At 37.5% G+C, this 20,104-nt stretch overlaps 1 protein-coding gene across 5 annotated transcripts in view; it reads left to right on the top strand.

Annotated features, from left to right (window-relative positions):
- The window catches only part of ADGRB3 (adhesion G protein-coupled receptor B3), a 699,707-nt gene that overhangs the window by 288,422 nt on the left and 391,181 nt on the right, over window positions 1–20,104 (top strand). For all 5 annotated transcript variants that reach the window (XM_070418313.1, XM_070418316.1, XM_070418315.1 and 2 more), the window contains 3 exons: window positions 54–218; window positions 16,655–16,756; window positions 17,110–17,216. In XM_070418313.1, coding sequence (XP_070274414.1) covers window positions 54–218; window positions 16,655–16,756; window positions 17,110–17,216 — 374 coding nt within the window. The remainder of the gene's footprint in view (window positions 1–53; window positions 219–16,654; window positions 16,757–17,109; window positions 17,217–20,104) is intronic.

Below are 20,104 nucleotides of genomic sequence, written 5' to 3'. Positions count from 1 at the left end.
TAGATTTTAAAATTACTAAATTAGTGACACTGATCATGACATATTTCTTTCAGCCAATGGTCAGTGGAATCAGTGGGGTCATTGGAGCGGATGTTCCAAGTCCTGTGATGGTGGCTGGGAAAGGCGAATAAGGACCTGTCAGGGTGTAGCGATAACAGGGCAGCAATGTGAAGGAACAGGCGAAGAAGTGAGAAGATGCAGTGAGCAGCGATGTCCTGGTGAGAATTAATTGAGGTTTTCCCAGTGAAAAAATTTTGTTACCTTAAAAAAAAAAAAGATTAAAAATATTGTCATTGGTTAAGGGCAGTACTTTCTCAATTGGAGTATTGCTAATGATAAGTGACAATTTACTTGTGTCCATAATGTGTAGAGTTTCCTCTCTCTGTGTGTCATGGACTATTCTATAGGTTTTTAAATCATTTGCTGCAAAATGACATTGAAAATGTGATCATACAAAGGTAGCCATATTGAACAATAACATAGCTAGATATGATTTAAAATAGTTTGGGGTATTATTATTCACAGCTTTTTAAAAATCGATTTTTAGAGAGAGAGAGAGAGAAAGTGAGAGAGGGAGAGAGAGAAACAGAGCGAAACATTAATGTGAGAGAGAAGTAGCGATCCGTTGTCTTTTATACACATCCTGACTAGGGACTGAACCTGCAGTCTTTTGGTGTATGGGATGACGCTCCAACCAACTGAGCTACCTAGCTTGGGTTTTCACTATTTTTGTAAAAGATTTGTTTACTGAGAACACAAAACAAATTGCATTAGATTATTCATAGTAGAATATAAAGACGTAAGTGTTAGATAGCTAAGTGGGAAAATTAAAATATGAAGTTGAAATCCAGACACTTGTAAATTCTGCCTTTAATTCGTCTTGATGCATGACCTTGGACATCCCCATTTACTTGCCCTTGGCCCATTTTCCACTGAAAAAAGGAAATTCCATTGAGGAGCACATTTTAAAATGCAAGTGTAAGGTTTTAATTAGTAGTGAATGAATGGAAGTGCTGCTACATTAAAGGATTTGACATATAAGCATAGAAAAAAAAATGAGAGGTAGAAACTACTGACATCATACATCATATACATGTTTGGGCAAAAGAGGTTTACAGTTGTGAGTGCATGAAATACAGTATAGCTTATTTTCGTATTATTCCTTATTAATTATTGTGTTATTTTCTACACGAACAACTGTTAGCCTACTTAGCCCCACTCTGGATTTTAAAACATTATTTGGAACAAAGACTCCTTTCTAATTGTACATACATTTCATAAAATATTATTGACATACATACTGAGTGAGGACTTAATAAGTATGTGAAAATTAGGATTTTAGAATGATATCCTAGGCAACATTGTTATAAACATGCCAGAAAAGATGATAGGATGGAGTTTTAGAATAGCACAGCTATGTATGAAGGGGAAAGTGCTGGCCTTGGAGAATTTGAAGACCCAGTTAAAGTCCCATTGCTGCTCGTGTGGCTGTAGGGAAGCTAGCTGATCTCACTGGCTCTCTGGTTCCTGGTGAGGTTGCTGAGTGCAGCTGTTCCAGGTTCCTTTTTCAGTTCAGAAAATGATGGCGTTCTGTCTCTAATATAACTACTGCAGTTTAGAAAAATCAAAGAATTCTAAAAGGTATCTAGTGGTCAAAACTTTGGATTTCACTTTCCTTCAAATTTTAATGACTTATAGTTCAACTCTAATACCAACAGAAACTGGGCTTGAAGAGTGCAATATCAGTAGGTGTCTTTAGAGCTTACCAAAGATCTGAAGTTAGTTTTGTTCATTCTTTTTCTTAAAGATATTTTTATTGATTTCAAAGAGGAAGGGAGAGGGAGAGAGAGATAAAAAATGAAAACATCAATGATGAGAGAGAATCATTGATTGGCTGCCACCTGCACGCCCCCTGCTGGGGGTCAAGCCCACAACCTGGGTATGTGCCCTTGACTAGAATCAAACCTGGGACCCTTCAGTCCACAGACCGATGCTTTATCCACTGCACCAAACCAGCTAGGGCAGTTTTGTTCATTCTTAAGGCCATAGAAATGTAGAATGATAAGAACTCGCCAGCATGCAGGCTTTGGTTGAGAAGGACACCTATGCAGGTTAGCACTGTCAAATTGTTCCTGTGCTGCATAAGAATTAAGAAGCAGTATACAAAAACATTTACCTTGCCCAGGGAGAAATGCCTTTAGAACAGTGGGCATGACTAAATAAGATCCTTTTAATATTTAAAGTTACCTAACGTAGTCTGAGCATGTCAAGGTTCTTAACTGTCTTGGGCTTTTAAAACTGTCTTTCACCTGCTTACATAGAGGTAAGATGGTGCTCCTGCAATCAAATTTAAAACATTGCCACCTGCTGTTTAGAGAACATTTTACATATCTATTTACAAAAAGAAGATATTATACCATATTTGCTAGATTTGTTCCTTGGCTTTCATGACTTAAAGCAGGTTGAAAAATTATCATATAAAATGGTAAAAAAAATTTTATATTCTGTGTACTATGTTATATTACATACAGGGGTTGGCAAAGGTAGTTGCTTGTATGGAAAAAGACATGCAGTTTGATTGTTACAATAGCTTTATTCACTCTTGTGTTTCATGTACTCACAACTGCAAACCTACTTTTGCTTGCCCCTGTATATTTGATATTAACTTTAACATTTTTATTTTACTCTTTTCAATGATATGATTTTAAATCATATTGTATGTGGAGCAATATAATGACTCCAAATTTACACACTGACAATATAACTCAAAACACTTTTAAATGATCTTAACAGTTACTAAGCTATTTTTCTCCTTTTGTCAATGACAAAGCCACAACAAATATTTCTTTTATAATAATATGTTTTTTAAGTATTACTTTTAGTGCTGTGCATTCCTAATTTTTCTTCAGGTTGACAAAAACAGCTAGCATTTATTTTATGCTTTGCTTAATTGAGATGCAAAGCAAATTAATCAAGTTTTCCAAGGAACCCTCAGTTGTCAGGAAAGAGAAATATACCTAAATCTTTGTCTGGATAATTAATGAAAATAATGATTAATCATCTGGATTGAATAAAAATCTGTTATGGTGTCTACTAAAAATGGAAAGTAAATTCCTCATCAAGATTATGATATTCCTGATAAATAGATAACATAAAAGTAACTGAAAGAGCAGTACAGCATAGGAAATATAGTCAATAATATCATAATAACTGTGTATAGTGCCAGTTGGGTACTGGAAATATCAGGGGAACACCCTGTAAAGTATATGCTTGTCTAACCACTATGTTGTACACTTGAAACTAATATAAAATAAGATTGAATGGAAAGTGTAATTGAAAAAAATAAAAATGAAATAAAGTAGAATTAAAAACAAATAGCATCACTGACCAAAAATAAGTTATTTCTCTTATTTTCATAAGAAAAGAGAATTAGAGGGATGGAAAGTACATACGTGTATATATATATATATATATATATATATATATATACACACAATATACACACTGTTAGTTGAGTAATAGAATAGCTACAGGGGAAATAATTAAGTTACTCAATTTTTTTTATTGGTCAAACTTACTAAATGATAATTTCATTGATCTCAATCTCATTTACACCCCAAATAAGGTTGAAATAGTAGAAAAATAATGAATAGCTCCTATGATTTTGGTACATTGCCACTCTGTGAAAACATACTAATTTTAGTCCTCTGTCTGTTTTCCAGTATTTCCCTGGTTAGTATCATTCAGAAAGCAGATGCTACTGGTGGATTGGATTTTGATAACTGTCAGGCTTCTGAGACCTCCTTGCTCTGTTCCCAGGGAAGGGCCTTGCTAGTCCTATAGCTCCAGTTCTGAGACCTATTACTCCTTAGTCATTATTTGCTAAGTTGGAATCTACCATCCACAGGTGGATGTTAAACTTAATTTATACATGAAATGTCCTTCTTGAAGTCACAATTGCTTTATTTGCAAATGGTGAGTGAGCCTGCAGATTGAATGTGGTGAGAAAAACTTGCAAAGTAAGATAGGCATGTCATACACAGGGTGTCAGGGAGGAAGATAAAGTCTTAGCTCATATTGACTTATTTTCTCCTCAGTTCCCAGTTGGAGAAGTGGCGAATTAATCACTATTGATAGAGTATTTTGTCATTGTTAGAGACAAGTTAAACAAGTTAATAGGTCAAACTTCTAAACTGTGTGGACCACTGCAGTTTCAAGGCTATACATAATCATTATTAGAAACCCAAATATGTGTTGTAAAACTTAATTTCTTTTACATTAATGTTTTTTTTCAATTAGAGTTTACAGTCAATACTATTTTGTATTAGTTTCAGATGTACAAAATAATGGTTAGACAATCATATACTTTAAAAAGTGTCCCTACATTTCTATAGTGAAATATTTGCATACAAGTTGACACCTGCTTTACTTATTTTTTTTATTCCAAACGACAAGGTTATCACTAATAGTACTTTTTAAAAGCTTCTAATGCATTAGAATTTATATTATGTTCTTCTATCAGATGTTATGTGTATAGGAATTATATTATTATGTATTCAGTTTTATTAAAGATTCAGGCAAGTGTTTGCACTGAATATTTTGGGCAGAGCAAATAGTGTCAACCCTGAATGTACATCCGAATTGTTCACCTAAAGACAACCACTGAGTTGTGTTGTCAGTAGGTGGCACTAGGTATTGACTTCTTTCATTTTAAATGTGTTATTTGTTCTTCCCACATAACCTCAGATACATTCTAAAAAGTAGGGAAATAAATTAGAACTTGAAGGACCCCAAAGGAGAGAAACATCACCTGTTGCATAATAAATGTCTGAGAAAGCAGCCCACCGTCGTGAAAAGCACGGGTTTTATTACCTGCTCCAGTCTATGGTTCTGCAACAAGTCAGCTAAATTTCACAGGCAGAATTAAGGAAGAATCACTGGGATCTAAGATAATGAATGAGTATCCAAGATACTACTATAGGTGCATCATTCAAACCTGTTGCTATGGAGATAATTATTATCATAATTGGTCTTATCAGATTGCTCATCAAATGAGACAGAAAACTCTCACAGCTTCTGCCACTGCAGAAACTTAAAAAGCAATTGGTTGTAATCTTATATTACCCTACCTTGTCCAATTTAGAAATATTTTACAATATGTGGGTCATTCTCAAATTGAAATAGAAAATTTAAGCACTGTTCACATTGTTGCCTTTTATATTCCACATTGTTTTTTAGTAAAAGTAAACATTTTATAAACTATTTTTAAGTAATAAGGTTAAAATTAATGCAATTATTGGAACTTCTTTTTTGATTCAATGTTTATTAATACCATAAACCTGAATATTAGTCCTTGGCATTTCTCTTCCCACTTATTTCCCTCTTCATGCATAACCTGACATGTGAATGACCCTAAGATCCTGCCCCTAGCATTCTTTGGTCTCTCTCTTTCTCTCTCTTTCTTTCTCTCTCTTTCTCTCTCTCTCTCTCTCTCTCTCTCTCTCTCTCTCTCTCTCTCTCTCATCAGCTATCACCTGTATGAGAAGCACCCACAGATCTGCATCTTTATGACAAATGTCTTCCAAATGATTGCTAGACCTTTCCAACAGGGGTATCAAACCAGACTCTGAATCCCCATTAGAGCTTTTCTCTCTGACCACCAAGTCATTCCTGTCATCTGAAGTAATTTCTCCTCACCAATTTATGGGCTGGTGCTGGATTCCTCCTTCATCAAGTCTTCCCTTAGTGGCCACCTACCACCCGGCCACCACCTACTAGTGGGGGAGGGACGTGCAGCAAAGAGCCTGAGACATGGATTCAAAAAGAGCTTGGCTTTGGGCCTCGGTGTCCTCACATTTAAAGCAGGGGCGATAATATGCACCGTGAGGGATTGTTTCAAGGATGAAATGATAAAATACCATCACTAATTAGAACTATTAAGTGGCAGTGCAGGTCCTCTTTGTCCATTTACCCATAGGATCAAAACAACCACCTTTTCTAATCTCTTCCACACGAGTTCAGCTGGTCATTCTTCCCATTTCATGGCCTTAGTTATTTGACTCACTTGCTCAAAAAACCTCCATTGCTTTGCATTAATTGCCCAAGTTAGGACATACTGGAATCCCTTGGGTTCTAGTATCCCCTCCTATCAGCTCATTAGCTTTCCTTTCACCATATATCCATATGTATGATTTTTTGACTTCTCTCCTTACACTGTTGCTTGCACTGTTATTCACCTGGACTCCGGAGGTATGCTTGTCCTGTCATCTTCACCTGCTGAAATGAGAGCATCTTGGAAGCTCAGTCTATTAAAAGATGCCCCTCCTTTAATCTTTCTTCCCTTCCACAGTCACATGAGTTCTCTTTCTTCTTTGAACCCCTATAGACTTGGCTTTGTGCTTCTCTTATTATACATTGCTACTGTATTTTATTGTATATATTTATAGAGAGAGAGTTATATTGTTATATCTCTTAGCTAGAATTCCAGCTCATTTCATTGCAAATGAGTTGTCTATTTTCTTCCTCCCAAATCTGCTACCCTGCATTGAACCTAGTTGAATGTTGTAGGCCATTAGAAGCTTGCTCTTTTGAATGTTTTTATTCTATATCATTAATGCTATAACTGGACTAATGAAGTCATTTGTATTAAAGCATATGATTAAGTGTTTCAAAATAACTATGATAATAATGGCTGACTTTTTATAATCTTTTCTTCTTTCAAAAGGCTGTTTAATTAGCATTTCAATGACATTTTAAACACATATATTATTTTTATTTTGTAGTTACAATTTATGGTATGATCCTCCCTTCTTTAGAAATAAATCATTGAGATGTTGAAAGTAAGAAAAATATGTAACTTTTTATAGAATGTTTCTCAATTTCCCCAAATCTCAGCCCAGTTTACTCTTTTGAGCCAGAGCTCCTCAACGCAGGCTTGTAGCCACTTGTCAGGTTAGAATTGGTCCCAGGTGTGTCTAAATAGAGGTCCCTAAGATCTCAGGGAAGTTGGCAATATAGGGGGCTGTGCCCAGTGGCCTTGCCAGTTACTGTAGTGTACCTTTGAGTGTTATTTTCTACCTGTGTCATGACCTTTCCTCACTAGTTCCTAAGATAACATAAAAAGGCAAGTGAACGCAATTCTCTAGCAAAGACCTCTAGTATCCCTAACATAAAACTTCGTCTCACTAAAAGTGATGGCTATTCCTGGAATATTCTTCACAATTAAAGCTAGATGCCTATTTTTATTGTGAACAGGTTGGAACTAGAGTGACCTTGTGTGCTGAATTGAAATATAGAATTAAAAAAAGAATAATTCAGAACTTTGTGGTGGGTATATATGTAAAACATTGCCTAGAGACCGAGTACTCAAACAGGTAATGCACATTGTTTGCTAATGAATTGAAAGTTTATGCTGACTTCCACGCTAGAAACAAATTTTTGAAAAGCATGTAAATACCTTGTCTACCACACAGCAAATGCTTGGAGAGGGGTAACATCTCTGAGATTGGACTGGGAGAGATGTTTGATTGACATAGGCCAAACACATCCTGGCTGAGTGATTTCTCTCTGCCTTGGTTTCCTCATATTTAAAAAATGAGGATAATTACATCCTCATTTAATTCATTATATGAATTAAAATATGTAATGCACCTAGAAGAGCGCCTAAGTTATAGTAATGTGTAAATATTGTGGTTAGGTTATCATTGTTCTTTCAACTTGATACTGGTACAAACTGTTTTCTATATGAGGAAGGCTGTTAAGAAACACGTTTGATAAATACCCATCTTTTCCCCTCAGACCTTAGCAGTTCCGTGAATTCTTCACAGGAGTAGGTTACCCTGCTGAAATTAGAGCTGTTAGCTGTGTGAGCACAGAGACTGGATCTATCTCACTTACCTCTGCATCCCCAGCTCAGGGAATTCCCCAAACATAAGAATGAATGAATGGCCAGCTAGTGAAATTTGAAATGTGGGGTCATGCCTTAGTGCTTTTTTTCTCCCCTGCATGTCAGCTTATTACTTTAGAATCAATTTCTCTTTAATGCTGAAATTCTAGCATCCAGGTGAAAACTAATTTTCCACATCAAATTGATGTAAGCCCCATATAATTTTTGCTATTTTTAAGAGACAGAAAATCAGTTTGAGTAGACAGATGAACAGCTAATCGCTAGGTAATTGCTACCTTGTTTTAAGGGAAGCATGCTAACTACATACTTGTGGCTTCAAGTACAGTTGTGTCTTACAAATGGGTTTTTATATATTTGCACTCGTGGTAGCAAACAGTGGGTTCTTTCAGCTGCTGAACAGAATTGCTGTTCCATTTTACGAAGGCATAAAGTGAGAGGCCTTCGTATTGCTGCACAATATGTTTTTATTTTGAGCCCAGAGAGTGGCCTGAGCTAATTATGTACTTTCTCATTTACCAAATACACATAGGTAGCATTAAACAGTAAAAGTTTAACCCAAATCGCTATGTCTAGCTTAAGTTTCTCTCCTGAGCTTTATTTTCATACACCAACCAACTTCTTGATATTACCAGACGTGCTCAAAAGTATTTTCAGTGTCTTCTTCCCCAAGTCCCCCTCATGTGCTATAACTGAGTGTAGCATACCAGGCATACTTCCTGGGCACCTGAGTTTCATCTTCATTTCTCTCTCTTCCTCACCTCCTACATGCGGTCATGGAGCCGAGCCCATACCACCTACTAACTAGATTTTGAATCCACCTACCTTACATGTCCACTTCCTGTAATTCCATGCCCTTCCCCCAAGTAAGGTTAAATTGTCACCAGCCTCCCTGCCTTCTGTCTCACTTTGCTTCAATCCATTCTTCAAATTGCAGATCTAGTATTCAAAATCCCATATAATAAAAGGGTAATATGCAAATTGACCCTAATGGCAGAATGACCTGGAATGACCGGTCGCTATGACACACACTGACCACCAGGGGGCAGATGCTCAATGCAGGAGCTGCCCCCTAGTAGTCAGTACGCTCCCACATGGGGAATTCAGCTCAGCCACAAGCCAGGCTGATGGCTGTGAGCGCAGCGGCGGTGGTGGGGGCCTCTCCCGCCTCCTCGGAAGTGCTAAGGATGTCCAACTGCGGCTTAGGCCCATGAGGAGTGTGCCTAATCTGAAAGTTGGACATCACCCAAGGGCTTCTGGGCTTCCAGAGGGATGTCTGACTGCCAGCTTAGGCCCAAAACCCTGGTGAGCAGGCCTAAGTTGATAGGTGGACATCCTCTGAGGGGTCCCAGACTTCAGGAGGATGCAAGCCAGGCTGAGGGACCCCCGAGTGCATGAATTATAATAAATAGTATTATAATAAATTCCCCTTGTCCTTAAATTCAAACTCCAAGCTTTTCTCATCATTTATCATCCTTCTCCCTCCCAACTCTACTCATCACCAACTTGGTACTTCAGCCATTCTGAAATGTTTCCAGTTTTCTTGGATACCTCATGTTCTCCTTGCCCCCTGGGTCTTCCACATGTGGTTCCCAAGGCATACTTTCCCCTTTCTTGCTGGCTGACTCCTGCTTCCCTTACACTACAACGTGTCATCCCTTCTGGAAACCTCTACTGATATTCTCTCCCCTGAACTTGGAGCAGCCAGGACTTCTGAGATCATGGTGGGTGTTCTGCATTGTATTTTCTCCACTTATTATTTATCTTCCCTTACTATCTTGGGAATTGAGACAATTTGACTATTCTCGTTCATTCTTTTTATGTGTAGTATTTAACAAGGTGATGAGGACATTATGGGAACTCAGTAAATATCCTGTGGAATGAATGAATTCCACAATTGGCACTGAGGAGAGCCACCACCAGGGTCTTCAGAAACATAGGATGGAAGAAAATAATTTTTTGTTTTGATTTCTAGGCTGTTTTGCTTTTGGTATGAGCATAAATAGACCTATTTTCTGAAATAATTTTTAAAGATATAATCTTCAAAGTCTTCCAGATCACACTTTGATGAAATATTTAAAGCAACTGCAGGACTTGATATGACTACTAAAAAGCTGAAAATCTTGGACCAATTTGCAACTGTGAATCTATGATCCCCCTGTCATCTTTCTTTCTTATAATTCATGTACTTTGTTTCTGTCAATGAGTCATAATAAATCCAAGGCTTCCTGGATTTACAGTGAAGGAAACAATGTTTATTGACCACTCTATGTTTGAAAAATTACTCTGAATTGTTTTTTGGGGAGGGGATTTGTTTGAAGTAGACCATATTGAGTGTCACAAGGTAAATGGGAATTGATAACTGAGTGCTGTGGTTGGAAAAAGAACTAGTATTGGCTTTGTGAGTTCTGTGAGTTCCATGAACTGTATTTAGTGCTGTGGATGGAAAAAAAAATAACTATTCAATCAAGTTCTACCTTCACCAATTAGGTTGTATGTGGATCACATGAGGTGATTCTGAACAGGGTCCCATGGACTTTTACCATGTCAGACACACCCTACAAGGTCAACTTTTCCCAACACCCCGTACCCTGAATGCCTAGTTTGACTAATTTTTAGGAAAACTATAGTTGCTAACCTCTGTTTCTTCCAGCTTCTATCAGTGGTTCTCAACCTGTGGGTCATGACCCCTTTGGCAGTCGAACAACCCTTTCACAGGGGTCGCCTAAGACCATCCTGCATATCAGATATTTACATTACGATTCATAACAATAGCAACATTACAGTTACGAAGTAGCAACGAAAATAATTTCATGGTTGGGTCACAACATGAGGAACTGTATTTAAAGGGCCAGAAGGTTGAGAACCACTTAGAATCTAAGTGAACACCAGCCTATTAAATGCACACACACCACCAATTAAATACACACATACACACACACATACACACCACATACACTGTCCTCATTACCAAATCATCCTCATTTTCTGTCATCTTCAGTATCAGGGTTATTAAAAAACAGATCTTTTGAAAGTATGTGGTAATTTTTGGTTAAATGTCTATGCATATCATAAATGCTATCCTTGTAAGTGCTACATGTTTCAGAAGTGAAACAAAACAGAAAAATCACTATCTTTATAGTGCTCACATTCCAACAGGAGGAAGCAAAATATTAATAATCCTAAAGAGGCTAAAACATATGTAGAAATTGTAAGGAAACAAGTGTTGTGAAGAATAATAAAGCAGAGGAATATGTGGGTGTGTTTGAGAGTGGGCAGAAAATCCCTGAGTTGATAAAGTGAATAAAATTGAAGGCAATAAAGAAATGAGCCAGGCACAGGTTCAGGGAGAAGAAAGAGAGATCCTGAGCAAGCAGAACAATGCACAAGGTCTTGGGGGGGAGGGGGAGGTGGGAGCCTGCTTGGAGTATTGGAGACACATCAGGGGGCCAGTGTAGATGAGGGGGACAGTGAGGGTGGAGACGCTGGGAGCTGAGAAAGGGCCATATTGGAGAGACCTGTAACAGGCTAGTTGGATCACTAAACATTTTATTTTTTCCTGAGTAGAGTACCTTTAAACAAATTTCAAGCACTGACTGATAATTGCAAGTACACAGTTAAGCTACTACTTCAGCCCACCTTGATTTTGAACCTTACTAGTTTCAGCTGCAGGCCTAGTAAACATTTCCCCCTATTGGCCCACCTATGCCATCTAGTGGTTAGCGCTTGCAATTACCAAATTTTCTGACTACACCGGCAACTCCGTGGGGGAGGGGCATTGCCAAGAGGAGTCCTTTCAGAATAACAATAGGTGTGAAAAGCTTTTTGAAACCACTACTGGGAAATAAATCTGGGGTGCAAATTGCTTTTTCATTGGTTTAGGTCAAGACTGAATCAGAAGAAAAAAAAAAAGCACCTGAAAGCTATAGTAAGAAGTTTTATGAAATTTATTTCATCAACAGAACTAAAGAAAAATTGAGTTTGAACATTGAAAACTGAAAGAAAAGTACAAGTGAAGTGAGCGTGGAAGATGACAAATTAATAGATAATGAGGAAGATATTGAACAGAAGTTTTGATGTACATATGAAACAAAAATAATTTAGGTATAATGGTAATTTTAGATGAATGACAGTATATCTTTTAAAACAACTATATCTTTTATAGTTGTTTTATATAGAACTTAATTATGTAGTAAACTATGCATGATGTATTTTGTGAGTTGTAATACGTATTTTAATTTTCCTTTTTTAATATTTTATAGTAGTTTTGGTTGACTTCTACAGAAAACACAATTTATATTACAGTGTTTTCCAACGCTGTAGCTTTTAAGATTTAAATTTACATTAGTTAAAGTTAAATGGAATTTAAAATTCAGTTCTCAGTCTTAGCAGCCCCATTTCAAGTACTCAATAGCCACATTTGGCTAGTGGTTGCCATATTGGACAGTGGAAATAGAACACTTTCATCATTGCAAGAAGTTCAAGAAGTTCCATTAGACAGTGCCGGTCTTTTATGTGTTTTCCTTAGAAAAAGTGATTTCCTTAACATAAGTGTTTTGAACATCTACTGTACGCTAGACACTATGGAAGTTCATTACAGCAGATTAAAAAGAAATAAGATAAAACATTATTAGTCTTCTAAGGTTAAAATTGGGGATTTGGAGTTTCACACACATATCCAAAGCATTTAACCACATATTTTCAACCCATTGTGGAAAGACCTATAATATTTGTATGTTCAATGACTAAGGTATTAAAAGAGGCTTCCCAGAGGATATTATCATTTAAGATGTGTTTTAAAGATAAGTAGGAATTTTACAAATAAATAAAAAAGGAGAGAATATTTTAAGCAGAGAGTATAGCTTTTGTAAAGTCAGAGAAGTGTGAATTGGTGTGGAATATTTGGAAGATGACAGTTAATTCTGTGTGGCTGATGCATAGGAGAATAAATATGAACCATAATTGGAAAGCTAGGATAGGGCTGTGAAGAGGAAGGAGCCTTTTGCATCACACTGAGCCTCGCTGTCTTTATCCTGTCAGTTCTAGAGAACCATGGAAAGGATTTAAGTAGCAAGTTATGAGGTTAATCTTCATTTTAGAGAGTACTCTGTTGATGTGGCATGCAAATTGGATTAAAGGGGGAAGATGCTGGAGAATAGTATCTCTTTATATCCATCTCTTCAGCTCAGAAAGCAGGCATCGTCCTTGTCCCCTTTGGGCCTCATTCCCTGCATCACTTAGTCTACTTACTAAATTTACCTAGGGTCCACTGACATATTTTCATCTTTAGTCCAATCAGTCTACCTATGGCCACCATCATTTCAGGGTTAAGGCACTGCCTTGATCTCCTCAGGGGTCTTACCCTACCTACTGCTCTCCCATCTCTTTTACCCACAAAAGAAAATCTGATCTTAAAATTAAAAATCAACCCATTCCAACTACTGGTTAGAACCCTTCTTTCGGTGGCTGCCTCTGAGGCACTCCTGGGTGCTAATCTAAGCCTGTTTCTCCAGCCCATTCATTATTCCACACTCCCTATTTTTTTCCCCTCCAGTGACCTGGCTGCCCCAACCTCTTCTGTGCTTCCAGGCCTTGGCACATACTGTTCCCTCCTTCTGGAGGGCTTACTGCACCTCACACAGCCAGTCTCAATTAATCATCACTTCCTCCAGGAAGCCTTCTTTGGCTCTTCAGCTTTGATATTGGAACAGCACCCTGTTCTGTTTTCAGTGCTTATCATGACTGTACTCAAGTAATGATATGTTTCTTTGACCTCTGCCTCCTCCCAATAAATGAAAGTTCCATGAGGCACCATTGGTTCTCCCTGGAACAGAGTATATGGTAGGTAAGTGCTGAATTAAATGAGGTTGTTCCTCTAATTCAAATGAGACCAGGTGAATGCCTGGGGAAGCTGTGGAGGTAGAATCATCACAGGATAAGAGGAAGAGAAGAGTGAGAAGAGGAATCTAATGACTTTAGCTATGGATTCAAGATGGGAGGTGTCACTAACAGCATTGGGAAATACAAGCAGAGGAAACAAGCAGCATATGGAGAAAAATGGTGGGCGTTAGAGTGTATGTAGATTGACTGAAACACTTCCCTGTGCCTCCTGGGCCACCTGTAGGAGACTGGATGGGGCAGCAAGGCCAGGAGCATTCTGCTCTTCACGGCGTGGGTGACAATCACAACAGAGGAAGTGGCACCCAGCGTGCTAACCTCAGTGCGCAATGTGGGAGTGGGTGGTTGCTGACACTTGGCTGGTGATGGCTGCTGGTTAGAAATCCCTTGGCTTAAGTGATTTCTTTGTTCTTCTGTTCTTGTGATATTGGGGGAATGAAGATCTGTACAGAGGCCATCTCTACCCTCACTTGAGTTTTGCCTTTTTTGTGATGGGTTTTATTTTATGATTTTATAGTTTTGATTTATGATGACTCCACTTCTATTCAGCACCACCACTCCCAGGCCAGACTCAGTGGTAAATCCAGCTCTTGGCTCTCAGGTAGGGGCCTTGCCAACCTCAGTCCTCCTGCCCCCTGTAACAGCCCAGCGGGCAAAGGGGCAAAGAGGGCATGCCTTGGCTCCTGACAAGAGAGGGATGGGGCTCCTTGGCAAGGTGACACCTCCCTCCCAATTGCTCTCAGATACCCTTAGTTTTTTCTCTGAATCCAACATGTACTAAAAGGAGTGTTTGGAACCCAAAGATTAAAATTAATTCACCTCTCTGTGACTATATTCCCTTCCGGTAAATGATCACTGTGTGAGAATTTAACCTGCTGTACAATCAAATCAGGGCAAATAATCTCTACCTTATAGAGTTGTTGGGAAAGATTAAATGAATCCAGGCATGTAAGACTCTTAGTAAGGGCTAAAGATTATTACTATTATTTTTAACTTGTTGAACAAATATATATATATATATATATATATGACTTATTTTATTGAGGTAAAATCGACTCACTGTTACTAATATGTTTAAAATTATATCAGGAAAGCAATTTAAAAAAGAAAAAAATAGGGGGTGGATGATTCTGTGAAAGATACATGAGATGGAGGAAGAATGGTCCAAGTGCTTGGTAGAGGCCTCAGAGAAAATATTCTCAGACCCTAAAGAAAGTATTTTCAAGGAAGAGGGAGAAGTCCAAGTATAAGTGCTTCAAAGAAGATCTAGTGAGTAATGACTAAGATGAGCACATGAGGTTGACTGTTAGGAGATCATTGGTGAAGTGACAGAAGACATTTTATGAAAATGGGAGTGGCGATGGTTGAATCAATTGCTAAACCATCCACCAAGCAAAGATTCCATACATTGGAAACAATTGCCTATGTGTTTCAATGAGAATCTAGTTTGAAAAAATACTTATGTTAACTCAGCGGCAGGGAGATTATATCGAACAAATCAGGTAGCACAAAGGATCTGTGGGAGGTCAAAACAAAGGCTGCTGAGGGGTCCGGATTCTGAAACCTAATCCTGCCAATACCTCTGCCAGCTCTGTCACTTTAGACAAGCCTCCTCCCTTCGGGCCTTGTGTGCTCAGCTGTAAAGAGGAAGGAGATGGACTATGTGACTTTGGATGTCACTTTCAGTCCTAAAAAGACCCCATGTTTAAGCTACTTATCTTAGTAATCATCAAGGACATGTTATTTCAATATTGTGATGTTTCAAATTGCATTCTTCTCCTAATAACTATAATGTATCCTATTAAGTTCATAAATGTTGAAATATAATTAGTATCAGTAGAGTTATGATTAGTATGGATTAATTAGTGTATTATCTGCAAAAAAAGAAATTACTCCCAGGAAGTCACACTCATGTATATATTAGGTACTTACTATTTTTGGTCCTTATTTACTTATTAAATATATTTCTATAAACATATATTAATGTATTCATTTATTCAATTTTGAGCAGCTTCTGTGTGCCAGACACACCCCTAGGTGCAAGATACAGAGAAAAGCAGACAGTAAGATCCCAGGCTAGTAGTGAAGACAGACATATGAACATATAAATGGCAGCACTGTGTGGAAAACACAACAGTAAGTGTATCTAGAGAAGGGATTAATGTATTCTCTCATCTGGGAGAAAGGTGTCAGGATCAACACAATAGAGATAGAGCTTGTTCTTTTACAAATTCTTTGGCTTTCCATTACAGTATTTCTGGCACACATCTGTTATTCTTGATATTCCCTTTAACTTTCTTGCCTCAGCAATTAAGTTGAGCTTTTGAAAATAATAAGGCCCAAAAAATTAAATCAGTTTATTTTTATATGATGTAGTGTGAATGTCATTATTGCACTGTACTAGTATGAAAAATTAAAATGTAATGTATTTTTGCCTTTTGGTTTTACTCTTAATACTTATAGTTAATAATTGTAATAAGGTTTTCAGTTTATTAGAAATTATTTTATTGCATAACATTCCAAAACATAATGCATATCAGAAAAAGTTTATTATTTTTATGCTGAAAGTAATCTTCACTTTATAGACAAATCCAAATGATTTTTTTTAAAAGCCTATACAGTAAGCACTTTCAAAAGAAAGTACATTTCTGTGAAGATTTTAAAGATAATAAAATGAAACCCGGTGGGTTTTTTGGTTTGTTTATGAAGACATTTCTAACATTTCAATCAATAATACTAGTATACTTTAAAGGAAATGAAGGAGCTCTACAGTTAGAGTGATGCATTTGAGAGATACCAATATTTTTAAAAAGAAACACTGCTAAAGTCGAGTCTCTCTGTTTTAAATTGCAGCACCTTATGAAATATGCCCAGAGGATTATCTGATGTCCATGGTGTGGAAAAGGACTCCAGCAGGCGACTTGGCCTTCAATCAGTGCCCACTGAATGCCACAGGTAAAGGAGGATGACCCACCCAAACCTAAATGATGATCGCCATCCAGGAGCAGCATGCTGTGCTTGCTTATGAAGTCATGCTTTTGTCCTATGTCCAATAAGCAGTTAATGAGACAATTTTGGTGAATTGCTTCATACATGGAGCCAATGAGGAGACCTAGAAAATGTTGTTGATGCCGTGGTTTCTCAGTGTGACTGATAAGCATTACAAAAATAATCAAAATGCTCTCATCTGCATGCGTTCTTAAAGCAAGAAAAATGTACAAACCCCGTTTTTGAGTCTGCCTCACAATTACGCCATGCCTTCTAGCATCCCTGTTATAAAGCTTCTCTCTGTTCTTTGTGACACGCAGGCACCACTAGCAGACGCTGCTCTCTCAGTCTTCATGGAGTGGCCTTCTGGGAACAGCCGAGCTTTGCAAGATGCATATCAAATGAGTACAGACACTTGCAGCATTCAGTAGGTGCAAAGCCAGCTTTAGTACTTGCTCTGTTTATTTTTGCTAATGATCACTGTGTGAGAATTTAACCTTCTGCTATACAATCAAATAGGTAAAAAAATTTAAAAAAAAAATCTGAAAAAACGCCTAAAGGGAAAAAGGATGTGATAGAAAGCTAATATTTATAAGTCTGTGCTAAACTGTTTGGTTCCTAGGGTTTGAGTTTTTATGGATCCCGCTATTTAAATAAAAGAATTCCTTGACAGGCACGAGAAAAAAATCTGTTATTCAGTTTTATCTATAGGAGTAAGATTGTTTATCATGATTGACACATATCTGTGGTAAATAGTATATAAACCTTATTTTAAAATACCATACATTTTTAACTAAATTATTTAACTTTCAGTAGTTAGAAATTGATAAGGCTGTGTCACTTAGGTATCAAATTTCTCACTGTATTTTGACATTAAGGTATGAACAAAATCACAGTGTTACTGCACCAGGGAATTAATTGTTCGCACAAGATTACATAGGCCAGATTTTCTAAAAATAGCCCCTCTTTTCCCACAGAGTATAATGGATGAATATTTTTGAGGACAGTTAAACTGCTTGGTATTTTACAAGTGTAAATAATTATCTTTTTCAGCTACTATCATCATTTCATCCTGACAGTCAAGATGAACTCTACACATGAATAAACATTATGAGGTTCAGAACAAAATTTGAACACAAGACAATAGGAAAGTTGAACATTGGCAGGAACAATACTTAGTTAAGAGTCTTTAAGTTTTGTGGTACTTTTGTTTTGCTTTATCTTCTCACTCTTGCTCATAAATACATAAAATTATTAAAAAAAACACCTAAGTAACATTCTTTCTTGTGGATGGAGAAGTATCTTAATCAATAATAACCCTTATCAATAAAGTAAATGTATTAAAAAAAAAGCAAATTTTAAAAAATCTGAAAAACAAATGCTGGCTAATATGTTTACTTACCAAGTCAGCAATTGATTTGATGATTATTGCCTACATTGAACATTATTTTTTTAAATATATCTTTATTGATTTCAGGAAGGGAGAGGGAGAGAGGGATAGAAACACCAGTGATGAAAAAGAATCATTGACTGACTGCCTCCCACATGCCCCCTACTGGGGATGTAGCCCACAATCTCAGGGAATAGAACCATAATCTCCTGGTTTATAGGTCAACACTCAACCCCTAAGCCACACCAGCTCGGCGAGCCCCATTTTTGTTAATATATATATTAATTTATATTTGGAGATACATGCACATAAATAGCCATCAGCCCCTCACCCAGGCTGGCCAGGCACCCCAACAGGACCCCCACCCTGATCCGGGACACCCTTCAGGGCAAACCAGCCAGCCCCCACCCGTACACTAGGCCTCTATCCTATATAATAAAAGGGTAATATATAAATTGACCCTAACAGCAGAACAACTGGGAATGACTGGTCACTATGACACACACTGACCACCAGGGGACAGACGCTCAATGCAGGTGATGCCCCCTGGTGGTCAGTGTGCTCCCACAGGGGGATCTCTGCTCAGCCACAAGCCAGGCTGATGGCTGCCAGCACAGCGGTGGTGGTGGGAGCTTCTCCTGCCTCCTCAGCAGCGCTAAGGATGTCCGACTGCAGCTTAGGCCTGCTCCCTGCTGGCAAGTGGACATCCCCCAAGGGCTCCCGGGCTGCCAGAGGGATGTCTGACTGCCCACTTAGGCCAGCAGGTGGACATCCCCCGAGGGGTCCCAGACTGCGAGAGGGCACAGGCTGGGCTGAGGGACCACCCCCCCCCCTGCACAAATTTTTGTGCACCGGGCCTCTAATATAATATATAGATTTATGTGCATATCAGTAATTAATGATATTTGGCATATTCACTGAGTCTTATTTCTGTCAAAACCAAAATAATAAATATAGGCTTATAAGTAGTCAAATAATCATCAATTCAATTACTGATTTGGTATATAAACATATCTGACAGCATTTGGTTGTTAGGTTTTTTAAAATGCACTTTTCTGGGAGAATACACACATATAATCACAGAATGTAATATATAACTTCATTTCAAAATATAAAATGTAAGATTATGAAATTTAAAGTTTCTTTTATTAATTGCTGTAAATATTCAGACCTGTGTATTTCAGAATTAAATATAACCAAAAATTTTCTTATGAATTTATATTTTAATGAACTTTATTTTTCTTATAATTTTAGACATTAGACTTTGTTTATTGAATCTTAATATTCAGATCTTGTTTATTCATGGTAATGAATAAATGGGAATATTGTATGGATTAAGTAAATCATAAATCCTTACAAATTTTGTTAAAAATGAATTATATCACTCTTTTGTAGAACATTTTTACTTTCTAAATTAAGTGTATTGTACATTAATAGTTAAATGAGTTTGCATTCTCTAAGTGCAGGTGATCCTATAATGGAGAGAAACAGAAACATTCTGTGAAATAGAAGAAATGATCTTGAATTTAAAACCCATAGAAATCAGTCAATAATTTGACAGCCAATGTATATATGCTCTTGTGCATAAATCAAGTGCATGATATTCTGGAATAAAAAGCAGCCTCAGTCTATTCATCTCCTACAAAATACTAGGCACTTAACTGGGCACTTGCATAAATTAACTCCAGTCTTCACAAGAACCTGCAAGGTGATAGCCCTGCCTCAGTTTCCATAGAAGGAAACTGATGATCTGCAGGGGAGCAATACACTTAACATGAGGCAGAGAGTGAACATTCCGTCCCAGGTACAGTTATTGCAAAGACTAACCTCTTTTCTGGAGACCATGCTACTTCCTAAGCTTTTGATTCTATCTGTCCTAAACTTTCTGCTTGTGTGTCCTTTGAAAAAGTCATATGATCTCACTC

The sequence above is a fragment of the Myotis yumanensis genome, unplaced genomic scaffold (genome assembly GCF_028538775.1).
Source record: "Myotis yumanensis isolate MYYU_CA2020_CCGP unplaced genomic scaffold, mMyoYum1.0.hap1 SCAF_6, whole genome shotgun sequence".
NCBI lineage: Eukaryota > Metazoa > Chordata > Mammalia > Chiroptera > Vespertilionidae > Myotis > Myotis yumanensis.
This window is presented reverse-complemented; position numbering and strand designations above follow the sequence as displayed.